General features: G+C 53.5%; 5 protein-coding genes across 5 annotated transcripts; 4 read left to right on the top strand and 1 right to left on the bottom strand.

Moving 5' to 3' along the window:
* Positions 1–75: 75 nt before the first annotated feature.
* Positions 76–1,917, bottom strand: ACET3X_009690 (uncharacterized protein; the record flags this gene model as incomplete). Its single annotated transcript, XM_069455833.1, has 3 exons — positions 76–1,435; positions 1,489–1,804; positions 1,866–1,917. 3 exons carry the CDS (start codon positions 1,915–1,917, stop codon positions 76–78), a joined length of 1,728 nt encoding a protein of 575 aa, XP_069302523.1.
* Positions 1,918–3,515: 1,598 nt separating this feature from the next.
* On the top strand, positions 3,516–4,813 carry ACET3X_009689 (uncharacterized protein). The gene is made up of 3 exons (XM_069455832.1): positions 3,516–3,758; positions 3,808–4,022; positions 4,070–4,813. The coding sequence occupies exons 1-3, from the start codon at positions 3,573–3,575 to the stop codon at positions 4,761–4,763; spliced, it is 1,095 nt and encodes a 364-aa protein (XP_069302522.1). The 5' UTR covers positions 3,516–3,572; the 3' UTR covers positions 4,764–4,813.
* Positions 4,814–6,258: 1,445 nt separating this feature from the next.
* ACET3X_009688 (uncharacterized protein) lies at positions 6,259–7,942 on the top strand. The gene is made up of 3 exons (XM_069455830.1): positions 6,259–7,011; positions 7,177–7,260; positions 7,408–7,942. The coding sequence occupies exons 1-3, from the start codon at positions 6,477–6,479 to the stop codon at positions 7,563–7,565; spliced, it is 777 nt and encodes a 258-aa protein (XP_069302521.1). The 5' UTR covers positions 6,259–6,476; the 3' UTR covers positions 7,566–7,942.
* Positions 7,943–8,256: 314 nt separating this feature from the next.
* ACET3X_009687 (uncharacterized protein) lies at positions 8,257–9,534 on the top strand (the record flags this gene model as incomplete). The annotated part of the gene is made up of 1 exon (XM_069455829.1): positions 8,257–9,534. One exon carries the CDS (start codon positions 8,257–8,259, stop codon positions 9,532–9,534), a length of 1,278 nt encoding a protein of 425 aa, XP_069302520.1.
* Positions 9,535–10,024: 490 nt separating this feature from the next.
* ACET3X_009686 (uncharacterized protein) lies at positions 10,025–11,626 on the top strand (the record flags this gene model as incomplete). Its single annotated transcript, XM_069455828.1, has 2 exons — positions 10,025–10,057; positions 10,115–11,626. 2 exons carry the CDS (start codon positions 10,025–10,027, stop codon positions 11,624–11,626), a joined length of 1,545 nt encoding a protein of 514 aa, XP_069302519.1.
* Positions 11,627–11,768: the final 142 nt, after the last annotated feature.

Genomic DNA, 11,768 nt, shown 5'->3' with positions numbered 1-11,768 from the left:
AAGCGTAGTAGTGACTAAAGGTTGTGTAAGAAAGTCTTGGAAGAGATAGATTACAGTCTTTGTCTATGAAAATCTTCACACTAAGCTATCGACTGCCCTAAACTCTTTCTTCTTTGACGCTGTCGCGCTTGCAATACCATCACGCAAATGTCCTCTTCCCTTCGCCATCTCATCTGAGATGTTGACATCCAGATCTCGCTTTTGCTCCCCAACTTTTCTAGTGTAAAGCGCAAGCATGTAAACGCCATACATAACCTTGCCTGTTTCTGCTGGGCGTGCCGGTTCCCCCTCGTTGCCATTGCTCGCCGATTGTCCAATCCACACATTGCCCAGAAAGCAGGACGCAATAATGGCTGCGGCAACAAAAGGCAGCACGGAAATCAAAGACCACATCACCGCCTTGGCAGCCGCATCCTGCACTTCCGTCTTGGCTGCTGCAGGAAGACTGTTCAAGAGCTGGAGGCTGGGTGCGCCAGTGCCAGGCAACGAAATACCATTTCCGGGGTTGATTCGCGCTAGGAACACAGAAAGCTTATTTGAAAAGACCGATCCCATCATGGCGATGCCAACTGTCTCTCCCAGAGGTACCATGAAGGAAAGCAACGATTGCATACTGGGGATGCGCGTTGACCAGATGCCTGCGGCGTGGAGGGCAATGGGCATGAATCGTAACCCTGTCCCTGCGCCTGATACAGCGAGGAAGACCTTCACCAGTGTAATGTGGCGGATGGATATCGAATAGGTGAGCAGAGCAAGACCAACGCCCTCGACGATGGAACCGATGAGCAGAGGAGAGAAGGTTTGTCTTGGCCAACTATTACATAGGCGAGCTGCAATGTAGACACCTACACCTAGACCGGGCGTATAATAGAGGAGTTGTACACCGGCTTGGCTGGATGAGTAGCCCTCCGCAAGCTGCCAGTAGTAGGACAGGAAGTAGAAAGCCGAGACCATGGAGATACCGGCGGAGAAATTGATAATCATAAGCAGCGCTGTGTCCTTTTTGCGGAAGAGTGTGGAGGGAATCATGGGAACTTGACGAGGGAAGAGTCTTGCCACGGCGCGGCCGGGGCCTAGAAAGTACTCGCAGATGAAGAAAGCGACGCACAGAACAATGCCGACGATGAGAGGGACGATGACCGGAACCGAGCCCCAGGAATACTGTGTTCCACCCCATTGTATGGCCAGGATTATGCAGCCTACTCCGAAGATGAACATGATTAGGCCAGGCCAGTCGATGATGGCCAGACTGGAGATGTAGCCGGAAAGGCGCGGTGTGCCTGGTGCGGTCGTGGCACGTCCCTGTGCGAGCTCATTGCGCATGACGAAGAAGATGATGACCATGGCAATCACTGCGACGCCGATCGGGAGAACGAAGATGTACCGCCAACTCACATCTACAAGATAGCCACCGATGACTGGACCGACAGCATAACTAATTCAACACGATCAGTACCAGTTCCTCGATCGAACCGAACGAGAACTTACCTGCATCCCATGATCAACGATAGGACCGAGGTACTTCTCGAATTCTCCGCCAAGGTCGATCCATCAGACACAATGATACGACTCAAACTCACGATACCAGCAGCACCCAGGCCTTGCAATGCACGGCCGGCAAGCAACATGCTCCAGGACTGGGCGGTAGCACAGAGTATGCTTCCGATCATGATCCAAAACATCTCGAATTGAAGTGCGAAGTGGCGACCGTATATGTCCGCTAGTTGGCCTGATGCAGGAATGAATGTGGTGAATGTGAGCGTATAAGCTGCCACAATCCAGTTGAAGCTTCCAGATAGCTGATCTAGGGATATATGTTAGCACGTGGTTATTGGAGACCGAGTGGTCGGAATGGAACGTAGTACCGAAGTGAGATGATATGAGTGGAATAGCTGGAGCAACGATAGTCACATCCATGGCAGCGAGGAAGTTGGGCAACACGAGTCCCACCATCAACTTCAACTGACGCGTCCTTCTTTGGCGAGCTTCTACCTCCTGTTGTGCTGTCTCTTCAGGCGTAAGGAAATTGATGTAGCTTCCTGTTGAGTCCTGAGAAACTCCATGGCTATGTATGTTTGGATAGTCTTGGAGTTCTTGTCCTGGGGCAGGCTCTGGTACTATGTGGGAGTCATCTGTAGTTGGGATGGCCTTTTGAGTTTCACGTTCCCTCAGCTTTCTCCGGATGAGTTTGAAAAGATATATCGCCATGATTGATAACCGCAAAGATAAAATGAAAACAAGACAAGTGCAGACAGAGCACGAACGGGTGACTTGAACTCGCTCATCGTTCCAGACACTGACACCTTATATGTTGTGCTGTGCTTGCAGTTGCGGACAGCTCACCCAAATAGGACAGTATAGAGGCAAGAGACATGTGTAGCGATGAATCAAATTCCAGGGCGTTGAACATTACATGCAGCCAATCCAGAGCACAGTATAGGCCTGACACAGAATTTTTAGCAATGATCGCTCTGGATGTTACCTGCGCTGAAGGAAATTCGACTATTCCTAGTTGGGTTACCCTCGCGGACCTATCGCATCATTGCTTTCACGTAGACGCGTATAGCCGGTTCCGAGCTGAGTCGCGATTGGCACAAGACACAGCCTCGCTGGACGCCTGTCAGACACTCGCAGAAGGTGTCACCCATCGTACGACGAGCTTGAGCAAATCGGATAATGGTCAAGCTTTCCTAAGCTTTCGCTCACAGCATTCCACTCCTTTTGCTTGGCTAGAGAGGCCTAGGCAAAGCTTTTGCAAAGTATCAAATCTGTTAGTAGGGGAGGAAATAACCACGTGTGTAGCCTAGTAGAACTATGCAGTGAACAGGAGGGGAGAATTGCAAGAAAAGCCACTGCACACCCAACTGTGGAGAGTATTGGATTCGTTAGCTCATATCTGCTGACGCTTGGTGTTTGTGATCGTAAGCGGAACTGCTGAACTCCTATCTTATCCGCAGAGCATTCAGAGACTTCATTATAACGTTGTCGATTTCGATACGCGCTTGACAGGTCAAGTATCGTGGAGATGTACCTGTGCGCGAAAATTCGAGTTACTATTATGTTGAACATCAGTTGCGAGGTCAGGCAACGAAAGATCTAAAAGTAGCTTGATTACCAAAGCTGCGGAGGATGTGCTTGGACCAGCATTCGAAGACACCTTTCAAGTTGCCTCAGATTGTAAGTGGTTGAGTTTATCCACAAGTTTCGCGAAATTCCGAGACACTACCAGGAAATGGGAAACATAAGATTGGAAAGGCTGTTACTGCTTTGCCTGACGTCATGACAGGTGTCGCGAGCGTGCGCGCCTCGAAAGTGCTTCTCGATGGCTGCAGAGTATTCGAAAAGGAGGAGACAGATTCCTGTGTCTCAGTAGCCACATGTAGGTTTGTAAGGTCCACGGGTGGTGAAGTTGATCATTGTGATACCTGGGTGGGTTTAGTTCAAGGCCTACACCTACGACAGACCTGCGGACGCTTGGCCATGGATGACGCAGCATTAATCAATCTCGGGACGGGCCACCATCTCGAGCCACACCTCCGTGCCGCTCCACACCAAGTCCAACACGTCCAAGCATGAGACCCGTGATAGCGGTTCCAGCCACTGCTGCGCTCGTGTATAGAGCGTACTCGCGAAAATCACTGACTCCAGTCGGAATTCTCGCCGCGTTCGCGACAGCAGTTGTACACGCATTGCATCCGTGGAGTGTATTCTTTGCGCTTCTTGCAGTCTTCTTCTTGGCTGGCAGTACTGTGACAAAGGTATGCTCTTCTCCAAGAATGCCGCAGCAGATGATTAACACAAGGGCAGGTCAAACATGATGTCAAGGCAAAGTTGACACAGTCGGCGACGGGTGAATCTGGTGGGGAAAGCACTCGCAACCATGTTCAAGTTATTGCAAACTCTGGCGTAGCCTCGGTGCTAATATTGCTGCACCTCTGGCAGCTAAGGAAAGAAGGGAAATATTTCGAGCAGGGTCTATGTTGGCACAGAGGCAGCGATGCGCTGGTGATAGGCATCGTGGCGTAAGCAAATAACTTCCATGTTCCCGCACATTGCTAATATAGTCTAGTAACTACGCCGCAGTCGCCGCAGACACATTCTCCTCTGAACTCGGTATCCTCTCGAAATCGAAGCCACGTCTGATAACAGCGCCATGGCGCATAGTCCCGCCTGGTACAAATGGAGGGGTGACAGCGACTGGACTGGGTGCTGGGCTGCTTGGAGCTTTCATACTTTCAGCCACATCTACGCTCCTTGTGCCCTTTTGCAAAGACTGGAACTTGTCTCAGAAGACGGTATATACACTTGCGTTGACAGCTGCCGGCTTTGGTGGAACACTCGTCGACTCGCTTCTCGGTGCTCTGGTGCAAGCTAGCGTCATTGACGTGCATTCAGGCAAGGTTGTAGAAGGTGAAGGAGGCAGACGAGTTCTTGTACGCAGCAGTAATCCGCTTCACCTCTCAAAGATGGGTCAGGTGCAAAGTAAAGTCAGCAGTCGTTCGGAAGGCAAGAGCGGCATTGCGAAGACGAGCGGGGCGGACACTGCGGCGTCGGTCAAGGCATCGGAAACGATGCTGAAAGCTGGAGCGAGCGGCAACGCAGTCGCCGACGCACAGCACGAGAGTCGAAAAATCGAGATTGGGAGCGACTTGCTGGACAACAATGCCGTCAACATTCTCATGGCGGGTACGGTCAGTGTAGGGGCCATGATAGCTGCTTGCGTAGTCTGGGATCTGCCCCTGAGCAGCATGGTCGGCATGTAGCTGTTTGTAGCTGAAAGCAATTGAAAGAGAAACATCATCTGCGCTGGATGGTGGGTTCTCATGTTTGTGACATGGTCGCGTTCGGGGACTGACTATCTGCTAGTATGCCAAGGCCGCGCTAGTGGGCGCGTCCCTCGTAGCCTGGAGGGTGAGCTCCCATCGATCGATTACAACAAGTCGACATCCCGCATCTCAACGTCAACAACACTGCAGCCTATCGAGACGATTACTTGAAGTCGAATCGCCATACGGATCAACTCAACACGACTCGACGTACGCTCGGTGCCACATTCGTCAAGATGGTAAGCTCGCAGCACTGTAGCGCTCTTGTACATGGACATGTCCTAACATGCACCGCAGTCTCTCCGCTTCGTCCCTAACAAGGCGCACCCCACGCAAACTGCTCTCGAGACATCGGCGCCCTCTGCTCCCGGTGTCCACGACACGCTGCGATCTCGCCTCGGCCAAACTTCCATAGCACCGACCGCATCATCATCGTCGAAAGCACCCGTCGCTCTGCAGTCGGCCCACCCGCTCGAGGCTCGTCTTACCCAATGGCGAGACACCCAAGACCGGCTGAAGATGGAGATGCTGAGGCGACAGTTTGGTATTGCAGAGCCAGTGCGTAGGGGTATGGAGCTCAAGATTGCCGAGGCAGGCGAGTGGAGGCCGGCAACTCTGGGTGGAAGCAGTGGCGTTCACCGGGACATTCTGCAGGGACGGGACTGCGAGATTGGCTGGGAGGATGTCTTCACTGGCAGCGAGCTACGTGAGGTGCCAGATTTCCACACGGAGATTGAGCACAAGATGAAGATGAACTGGTAGTTTCGTAATGTTGCCATGTCCAAGCAGCAGCCCCGAGGATACTGCGCATTCGTGGAAGCGACAGTTGGACTCGCAGCAGGGACAGTTTACGATATAGACACGCCAAAGATGGTGCACAACCAAGACATGAACGAAGCAATGAAACATGCCACTTACCCGGCTCGACAAACTCGCCGAGAATGGTCCATCCTCTCTTGTGTGAAGTCTGGAGCCGAGCATGTGTGGGAGCGATGCGTTGAAGCACCAAAGACACTTGGTAGACTTGTCATGTGGTACACAGTGCTGCGAGATATGTCGGGACGAAGCTCGGGTCCACCTTGATTACTGTGCATGTGGCGCACAGTAGATGCATGTAGACCAAACTATCGCGATGGGGGCTGGATAGCATGCAGGGGCATACGCTTGAGTAGCGAAAGGCCGGCGCAGTGCGGGTCTAGCAGAGTTGACAGTGACAGGAGACGCCCACGGCAGCTGGATAAGGGTGCGTGGGGAGCAATGGATTGTGTAGCAGCGAATTGTAGGCGGGCAGCATTGAGGCGGTGTTCTCGGCCCAGTAGTGGCTGGCTCTCGTGGTGGAGCCAGCGGGTCGTTGTTGCCGCGTTTGCGGATTGCGGAGAAGGAGAGCAAGGCGGCGACGGCGACGTTCCAATCGCGCACGGCCGCCCGACCTTCCATCACGCACCGGTCAGAAGCCCCGATACATCTCAACACCAAACTATTCTTCGCTGCCGTGCCCTCTGCGACGACGAAGACGCCTCCGCCTCGTCCCATTCCTCTGGCCGCAAGAACCCCCCGCCGTGCATCCGTCGCCCACTCGCTTGGCCTCGATCAATCGCTCGCTCGCTCCTCCTATCGTCGCATCACATCGCGAGTTGCAGCCGACCAGCCATGGCGTCTACAGCGGATCAAGCCCCCACGGCACCACAGAGCACTCCACAACAAGCGGGCTCAGGGTCGCGACCGCAGAGCAGGAGCGACCAAGGCCTGTCGTCGAGCCCCGTCGAGATGAGGACGCTCCAGGCGTCGGGCGTCGCACCAGCCTCTGCAAACACGAGCACGCAGCTTGCAGAGACACCCGCTGCAGCTCCCATGGCGACTTCGACACCACCTGTGCCCGACAGCAGCGCTGCTGACACGGCGCCCGTCGCCGCTTCCCCGTCTGTGAAACCCGCACCGCCGGCTGCGTTAAATCGCGCAGAGACCGAGGCGATTGGGCCGTCGACGGACACGCCAGCTGCGAACCCAGACAACACAAACGGCCCCGTGCTCGTCATAATGCTGCTCCTCACTAGTGGTGCGAGGCATCCGTACAAGATCGAGGAGAAGTACCTGAAGAAGCGCAACATCAACGTCGAGAACATGGACCCCTACAACATCAGTGTATACACGCTCAAGGAGCTGATATGGCGGGACTGGCGAGAAGGTACGCATGCGCCTTTGTTCCTTGCTCTGCCCACAAGACGGCTCGTTGCTTGGCTGGGCAGTGGGGTCTCTCTCTCTGTCTATCTTGATCTGCATAATGCTCGGCCATGCAACTTGGGCACGCACTCTTACACCTCCTTGGACAAACGCTAACTCGCAATCACAGAGTGGGAGACTCGACCTACCTCGCCAGTCTCAATACGGCTGATACACTTTGGTCGCATGCTCGACGACAAATCGCCGCTAAAAGGTAAGAACCTCTCTCCATCAGCTCAGGTCTTGGCGTGGCTTGTCCAATCGCTCGGCACATGCTTCTTACTGGCCGAACCAGCTACGACGTGCAGCCTGCATAGCCCGGTCCTCCAAACTTCATGGTGCAGCTACTGACAACAGACAGATTGCCGGTTCCAGACAGACTCCCCCAACGTGGTGCACATGACAGTCAAGCCGCAGGAAATGGTCGACGACGAAGAAAACGCCAAAACCGGAAAGACTGGGAGCCGAAGAGATACCGAAGATGAACCTACGGCTGGCTGCCGCTGCATCATCTTATAGTTGTCATATTCATGGAAGCTTAAACTCTGGTTACCATGTCCTCTTCCAACGACAACCAGGGTCGGCAAAAGTACGCACAGCGTGTCGCAAGAGATGGTTGCACCGTGTTTCCATTTGTCGCTTTTCTTCCAGCGCACTCTGAGAGTAATTTCTGGTTATCGTAATTGGCCGTCATAGGCGGCTTTGGGTCGCGGCGTTCTCCTGAAGCGAATCCGGTATTTCCTCGCTCAACATATTCCAGCTTCTGTTTCTTTGCGTGCATATGGGGGCTTGCAGTAGTTTGATCGAGCCTGGAGCAGGTTCATTTCTTTGTTCATTGTATAAGTATATACATTCTAGGGATGGTATATTGCTGGGTTGGGATTGTGTTTGGGAAATAGACCATATTGAACCTTGCAACTTTTGACATTGACCCTGTGAAGAGGATAGCAAACTAACGTGAGAATCAACATGAGAATCAACGTTGGCTCTGCGTAAGAGGCATGTTGGGCAACTGCATGGTGCATGGGTGTTTGCAGAACGGGACCCTTGCTCTGGCGGTGGTCCCGACTCCCGAGGCAATGTTCCATGGCGTCATGGTTTGAGTCCAGCACTCGAGGACATCACAAGCTCCGATGGTCCTTTGCGTCACACCACGCAACTCGACTTTACAACCAGACACCAAGACAAGACGATCCCAGACACGTCAAACATGGTGCTTGAAGACGTCGACAAGACAGCCCCGGAAGGCTTCTCAGACAACCCATATCCCTCGTCGGACGACCCATATGCATCCGCGTCGCCGCCATCCTCAGGCGCCCGCTTCGACGCGAGCACCCTACCCAAGCCATTGCCCATCATAGGCACCTTCATGGGCTTCTCCGAACGCGCTGTCCGCTTCAAGACTGAGAGTACGCTCAAGTTTGCCGAGCGCAAGGTTGGCCGTCAATTGAACCCGGAGGAAGCACAGGCGCTCGCGTACCACCTATACCAGCTCGAGCAGACAAAAAGCTACTTCGCCGCAACGGGTGCAGCCGCAGGAACGTACCAGTGGTACAGGACCTGGGACAAGATGAAGTACCCCTTCTACCAGCCGAAAGTCGAGGACATTGACCGAAACAAATTTGGCCCCATCAAGGGCCAGATGGCGCAGTTCGCACGACACTCATGGCGCTTTTGTCTATATGTGCTGGTGGCAGGACAGGTGGGCAACAGCATTGGCCAGCTCCTCGCTCAGCCGCTCGCTGCAGCCAACACGTCGAATGATCCTAAACTAGAACAGTTTGGACAGGAGTTGAAGGCCTCGTCACTCGCCGAAGGCCAAAAGACTGCACAACAAGGACGCGAGATTCAGGAAAGGCGACGAGAGTTCCAGGAGCAGGTGAGGAACCGTGCCGGAGGTGGTCCGTCGCCACAGGCTAGATGGGGTAAGCAACCCCAGGAGAATGGTGATGGAGGGGATGACATGAGCCCGACCGCTGGAAACGAAGCATGGGGCACACAATCCGCAGGAACGGATACATGGGAGACTTTCTCCAACGATACATCGCAGCCCACTCCACAACGCCAGCAGGCCCCGCCATCTACTGAAGCTTGGAATCGCCAGCCATCTCCGCGACGTCAGTCTGCACAGCCGTCATCGCTCCTTTTCGATGACGACGCTTCGCCTACCGGTGGCCTCTTCCAAGATGAAGTCAACAACCCGCATTCGCAGCCCCAACCGCAGGTAAGGCCTGGCGAATCAAGTTGGGACCGTCTTAGGCGCGGTGGTGCGCCAGCGCCCCTTCAAAGGCCACAGCACCAGGCACGAAGAGCAGAGCCTGAGCGCAGGGAGCAAAGAGAAGGCTCCACGCTTGGCGATTCGTACAGCTTTGTCGACGGCGACGATGAGAGGGCTAAGGAGAAGGAGCGCGCACAGCAAGAGTTCGATGCTAGATTAGAGCGAGAGCGCCAGGGCCGCGACTTTAACGACGAAAACAAGAGGTGGTAAGGACCGGCAATGGAAAAATAACCAATCGCGATATGTGCATAATCGGCTGCGAACTTATCTCTCATTTATCGTGGGTCATGACTTCCAGGTATTGGGTGTCGTCACTGCACAAGATGTACCGTGGTACTACGCGTTGCCTTGACCATGAATCACCCGCACTGCTACCGCTTGCCCATTTTTTCTAGCCTCACAGAGCAAGAGGTGAGAGCGCGGGCGAAGAGCCGGTGAGCGCCACTTTGATACAAATGCTAACAATATTTATCTGTCTAATTTCACCCTTTGTGCTCTCACCCTCACCTCCCTATCCCGCTTCAAACTAAACCTCGACCTCTCGAAACAGGGCTAGTTGTGACAACTGTAGTGTGCTACAGAAATATTTTAACCAGCCTTTCAGTCTCACAAGCACTCGATGAGTGGTAGAGACTCACTTTCGCCCACCAGGCGAGGACTTCCTCGTAAGAAGCGCTCGTCGAGCGAGCCACCACTCTCCATGGCCACTGGGTCGCCGAAGCGCGTTCGCATGGTGCGTATCCCGTTTCAAAATCCCATCTTCGTCAGAAATATTAACATATATACACAGCAACTCATCGGCAATGCTCAGCAGCGATCAGGTACAGAAAAGATCGACACAAGTCTCGCTGCTTCAGCACGTCTGTTGCTTTCGATGATGGTGCCACTAAAAAAATACTGCCCGTGTCCTGACCCTGTGACCTTCCCCGATGGAACCCAGTACTGCTACAAGTGTAATACGACCTCTGATGAGACGGAGCAGATGAGTGCAATCACAGCGGCACCCACGACATCTGGAACATCTCCTGCACTATCAATGCTCGACTCTCGCCGTCTGGCGCCTTTCCGAGCGAGCAGGGACCAAGCGCAGCTCTCTCACGACAGCCCCAGAAGAATCTTCTTTGACAGAGAACATGCCAAGTCAAATGACCCGTCAACAGCAATTCCCGATTGGTCGACGCTCTATGAAGAAAATTATATGGATCTTGTAGACTCTTCCGAGGATACAGATCAAGATACGGATACTGATGCACAGCCACCTGCACCCAGTCCTGAGGTCGATGCTTCCACTTCTGAAACTAAAGAGCACGAGATCAATCCCCCAAAGATGGTGTCCAACGCAAAGTTCCGCAAATTTATGGATCTCGCCCGGGAGCTACGTGAACGCATCTACGCCTTCGCGCTCGATACGGGTCGACCCATCAAACCGCATCTGTGCGACTATCCTGCCTACGGTGCCATTCATTTCCACGATGACAACCAGGATGGTCATTTCGCAATCAGCAATCTTCTTGGCATCACTCGCGTCAATAAGGAGACCCGTAATGAGGCCCTCCCCATCTTCTACTCTGCCAACACTTTTGAGGTCGGTCCGGATACTTCGACTTATTTTGACCGCCTGGCTTACTTGGGTCGCTTTGAAATGATCCGCAACGTCCAGGTCAGCATTGGAATGCGCAAGGAGAGTACGTCGCCCGGTCTCCTTCGCCGCATGAACCAGTACATCAAGGAAGCCGACGTTTTCGAAAAGAGATTGACTGAGCCTGTCGGTCGGCGTCTTTGGTCGCTCAAGCACCACCCACAGTATACCTATGGAGGTATCCCAGAGCTCAACACACTCATCGTGCTGATGAAGCTCACCTCTCCCCTAGTGGACAAGGGCAAGGGCAAGAGCAAAGCTGATACCACTGCACACTCGAAGCTGGTCGTTCCTGTCCCCAGCGCATCCGCTTTCGCTTCCTTTGACCGCCTGAAGTGGTTCCCGGCCGTCATGTACGATCTTGGCATCCACATTCATTACGTGGAGAATACGCCCTTCTCTTCTGTCCCGGGCAGTACGGTGGATATCACCTGGCGCCAGCGTTTCCAGAAAAAGGACTTTAGCGACATCCCCGAGTACGTTGATCCGGTCGATAGTACCGGCCAGACGGCGGCTTACAAGCGTGCGCTCGAGTTGGACCCGGCGTTGGAAACGAAGTGTAGGCCGAGAGGATGGGCTTATCTGCGTACCACTTGTGCTGGTGGCATCTCTAAATGGTTTGATATTGCGACTGAGGGTGGAGGTATATCATATAGACTGTGATGGCCCCTTTTTTTGGTGAGGCATCTATGTTGGATAGAGAACGATGATGAATTAGAAGGCTAATGGGGTTTGGAAATGAGCAATGTGGGTTTGATTCAAGCCTATGGGAAAGATAAACTTGTAATGAATGCGACAGACTTCT

This window comes from Alternaria dauci, chromosome 10 (assembly GCF_042100115.1).
Source record: "Alternaria dauci strain A2016 chromosome 10, whole genome shotgun sequence".
NCBI classification, from domain to species: Eukaryota; Fungi; Ascomycota; class Dothideomycetes; order Pleosporales; family Pleosporaceae; genus Alternaria; species Alternaria dauci.
The sequence above is the reverse complement of the archived record's forward strand: the minus strand, read 5'-3'. Positions and strand labels throughout refer to the sequence as shown.

Bases quoted from the DNA above. Each gene is read 5' to 3' on its own strand.
- ACET3X_009689 (XM_069455832.1), top strand. From the start codon at position 3,573: ATGAGACCCGTGATAGCGGTTCCAGCCACTGCTGCGCTCGTGTATAGA. The intron at 3,759-3,807 runs GTATGCTCTTCT...ACACAAGGGCAG, and splicing joins CTGGCAGTACTGTGACAAAG to GTCAAACATGATGTCAAGGC. The intron at 4,023-4,069 runs GTAAGCAAATAA...AATATAGTCTAG, and splicing joins CTGGTGATAGGCATCGTGGC to TAACTACGCCGCAGTCGCCG.
- ACET3X_009688 (XM_069455830.1), top strand. From the start codon at position 6,477: ATGGCGTCTACAGCGGATCAAGCCCCCACGGCACCACAGAGCACTCCA. The intron at 7,012-7,176 runs GTACGCATGCGC...TCGCAATCACAG, and splicing joins ATGGCGGGACTGGCGAGAAG to AGTGGGAGACTCGACCTACC. The intron at 7,261-7,407 runs GTAAGAACCTCT...GACAACAGACAG, and splicing joins CGACAAATCGCCGCTAAAAG to ATTGCCGGTTCCAGACAGAC.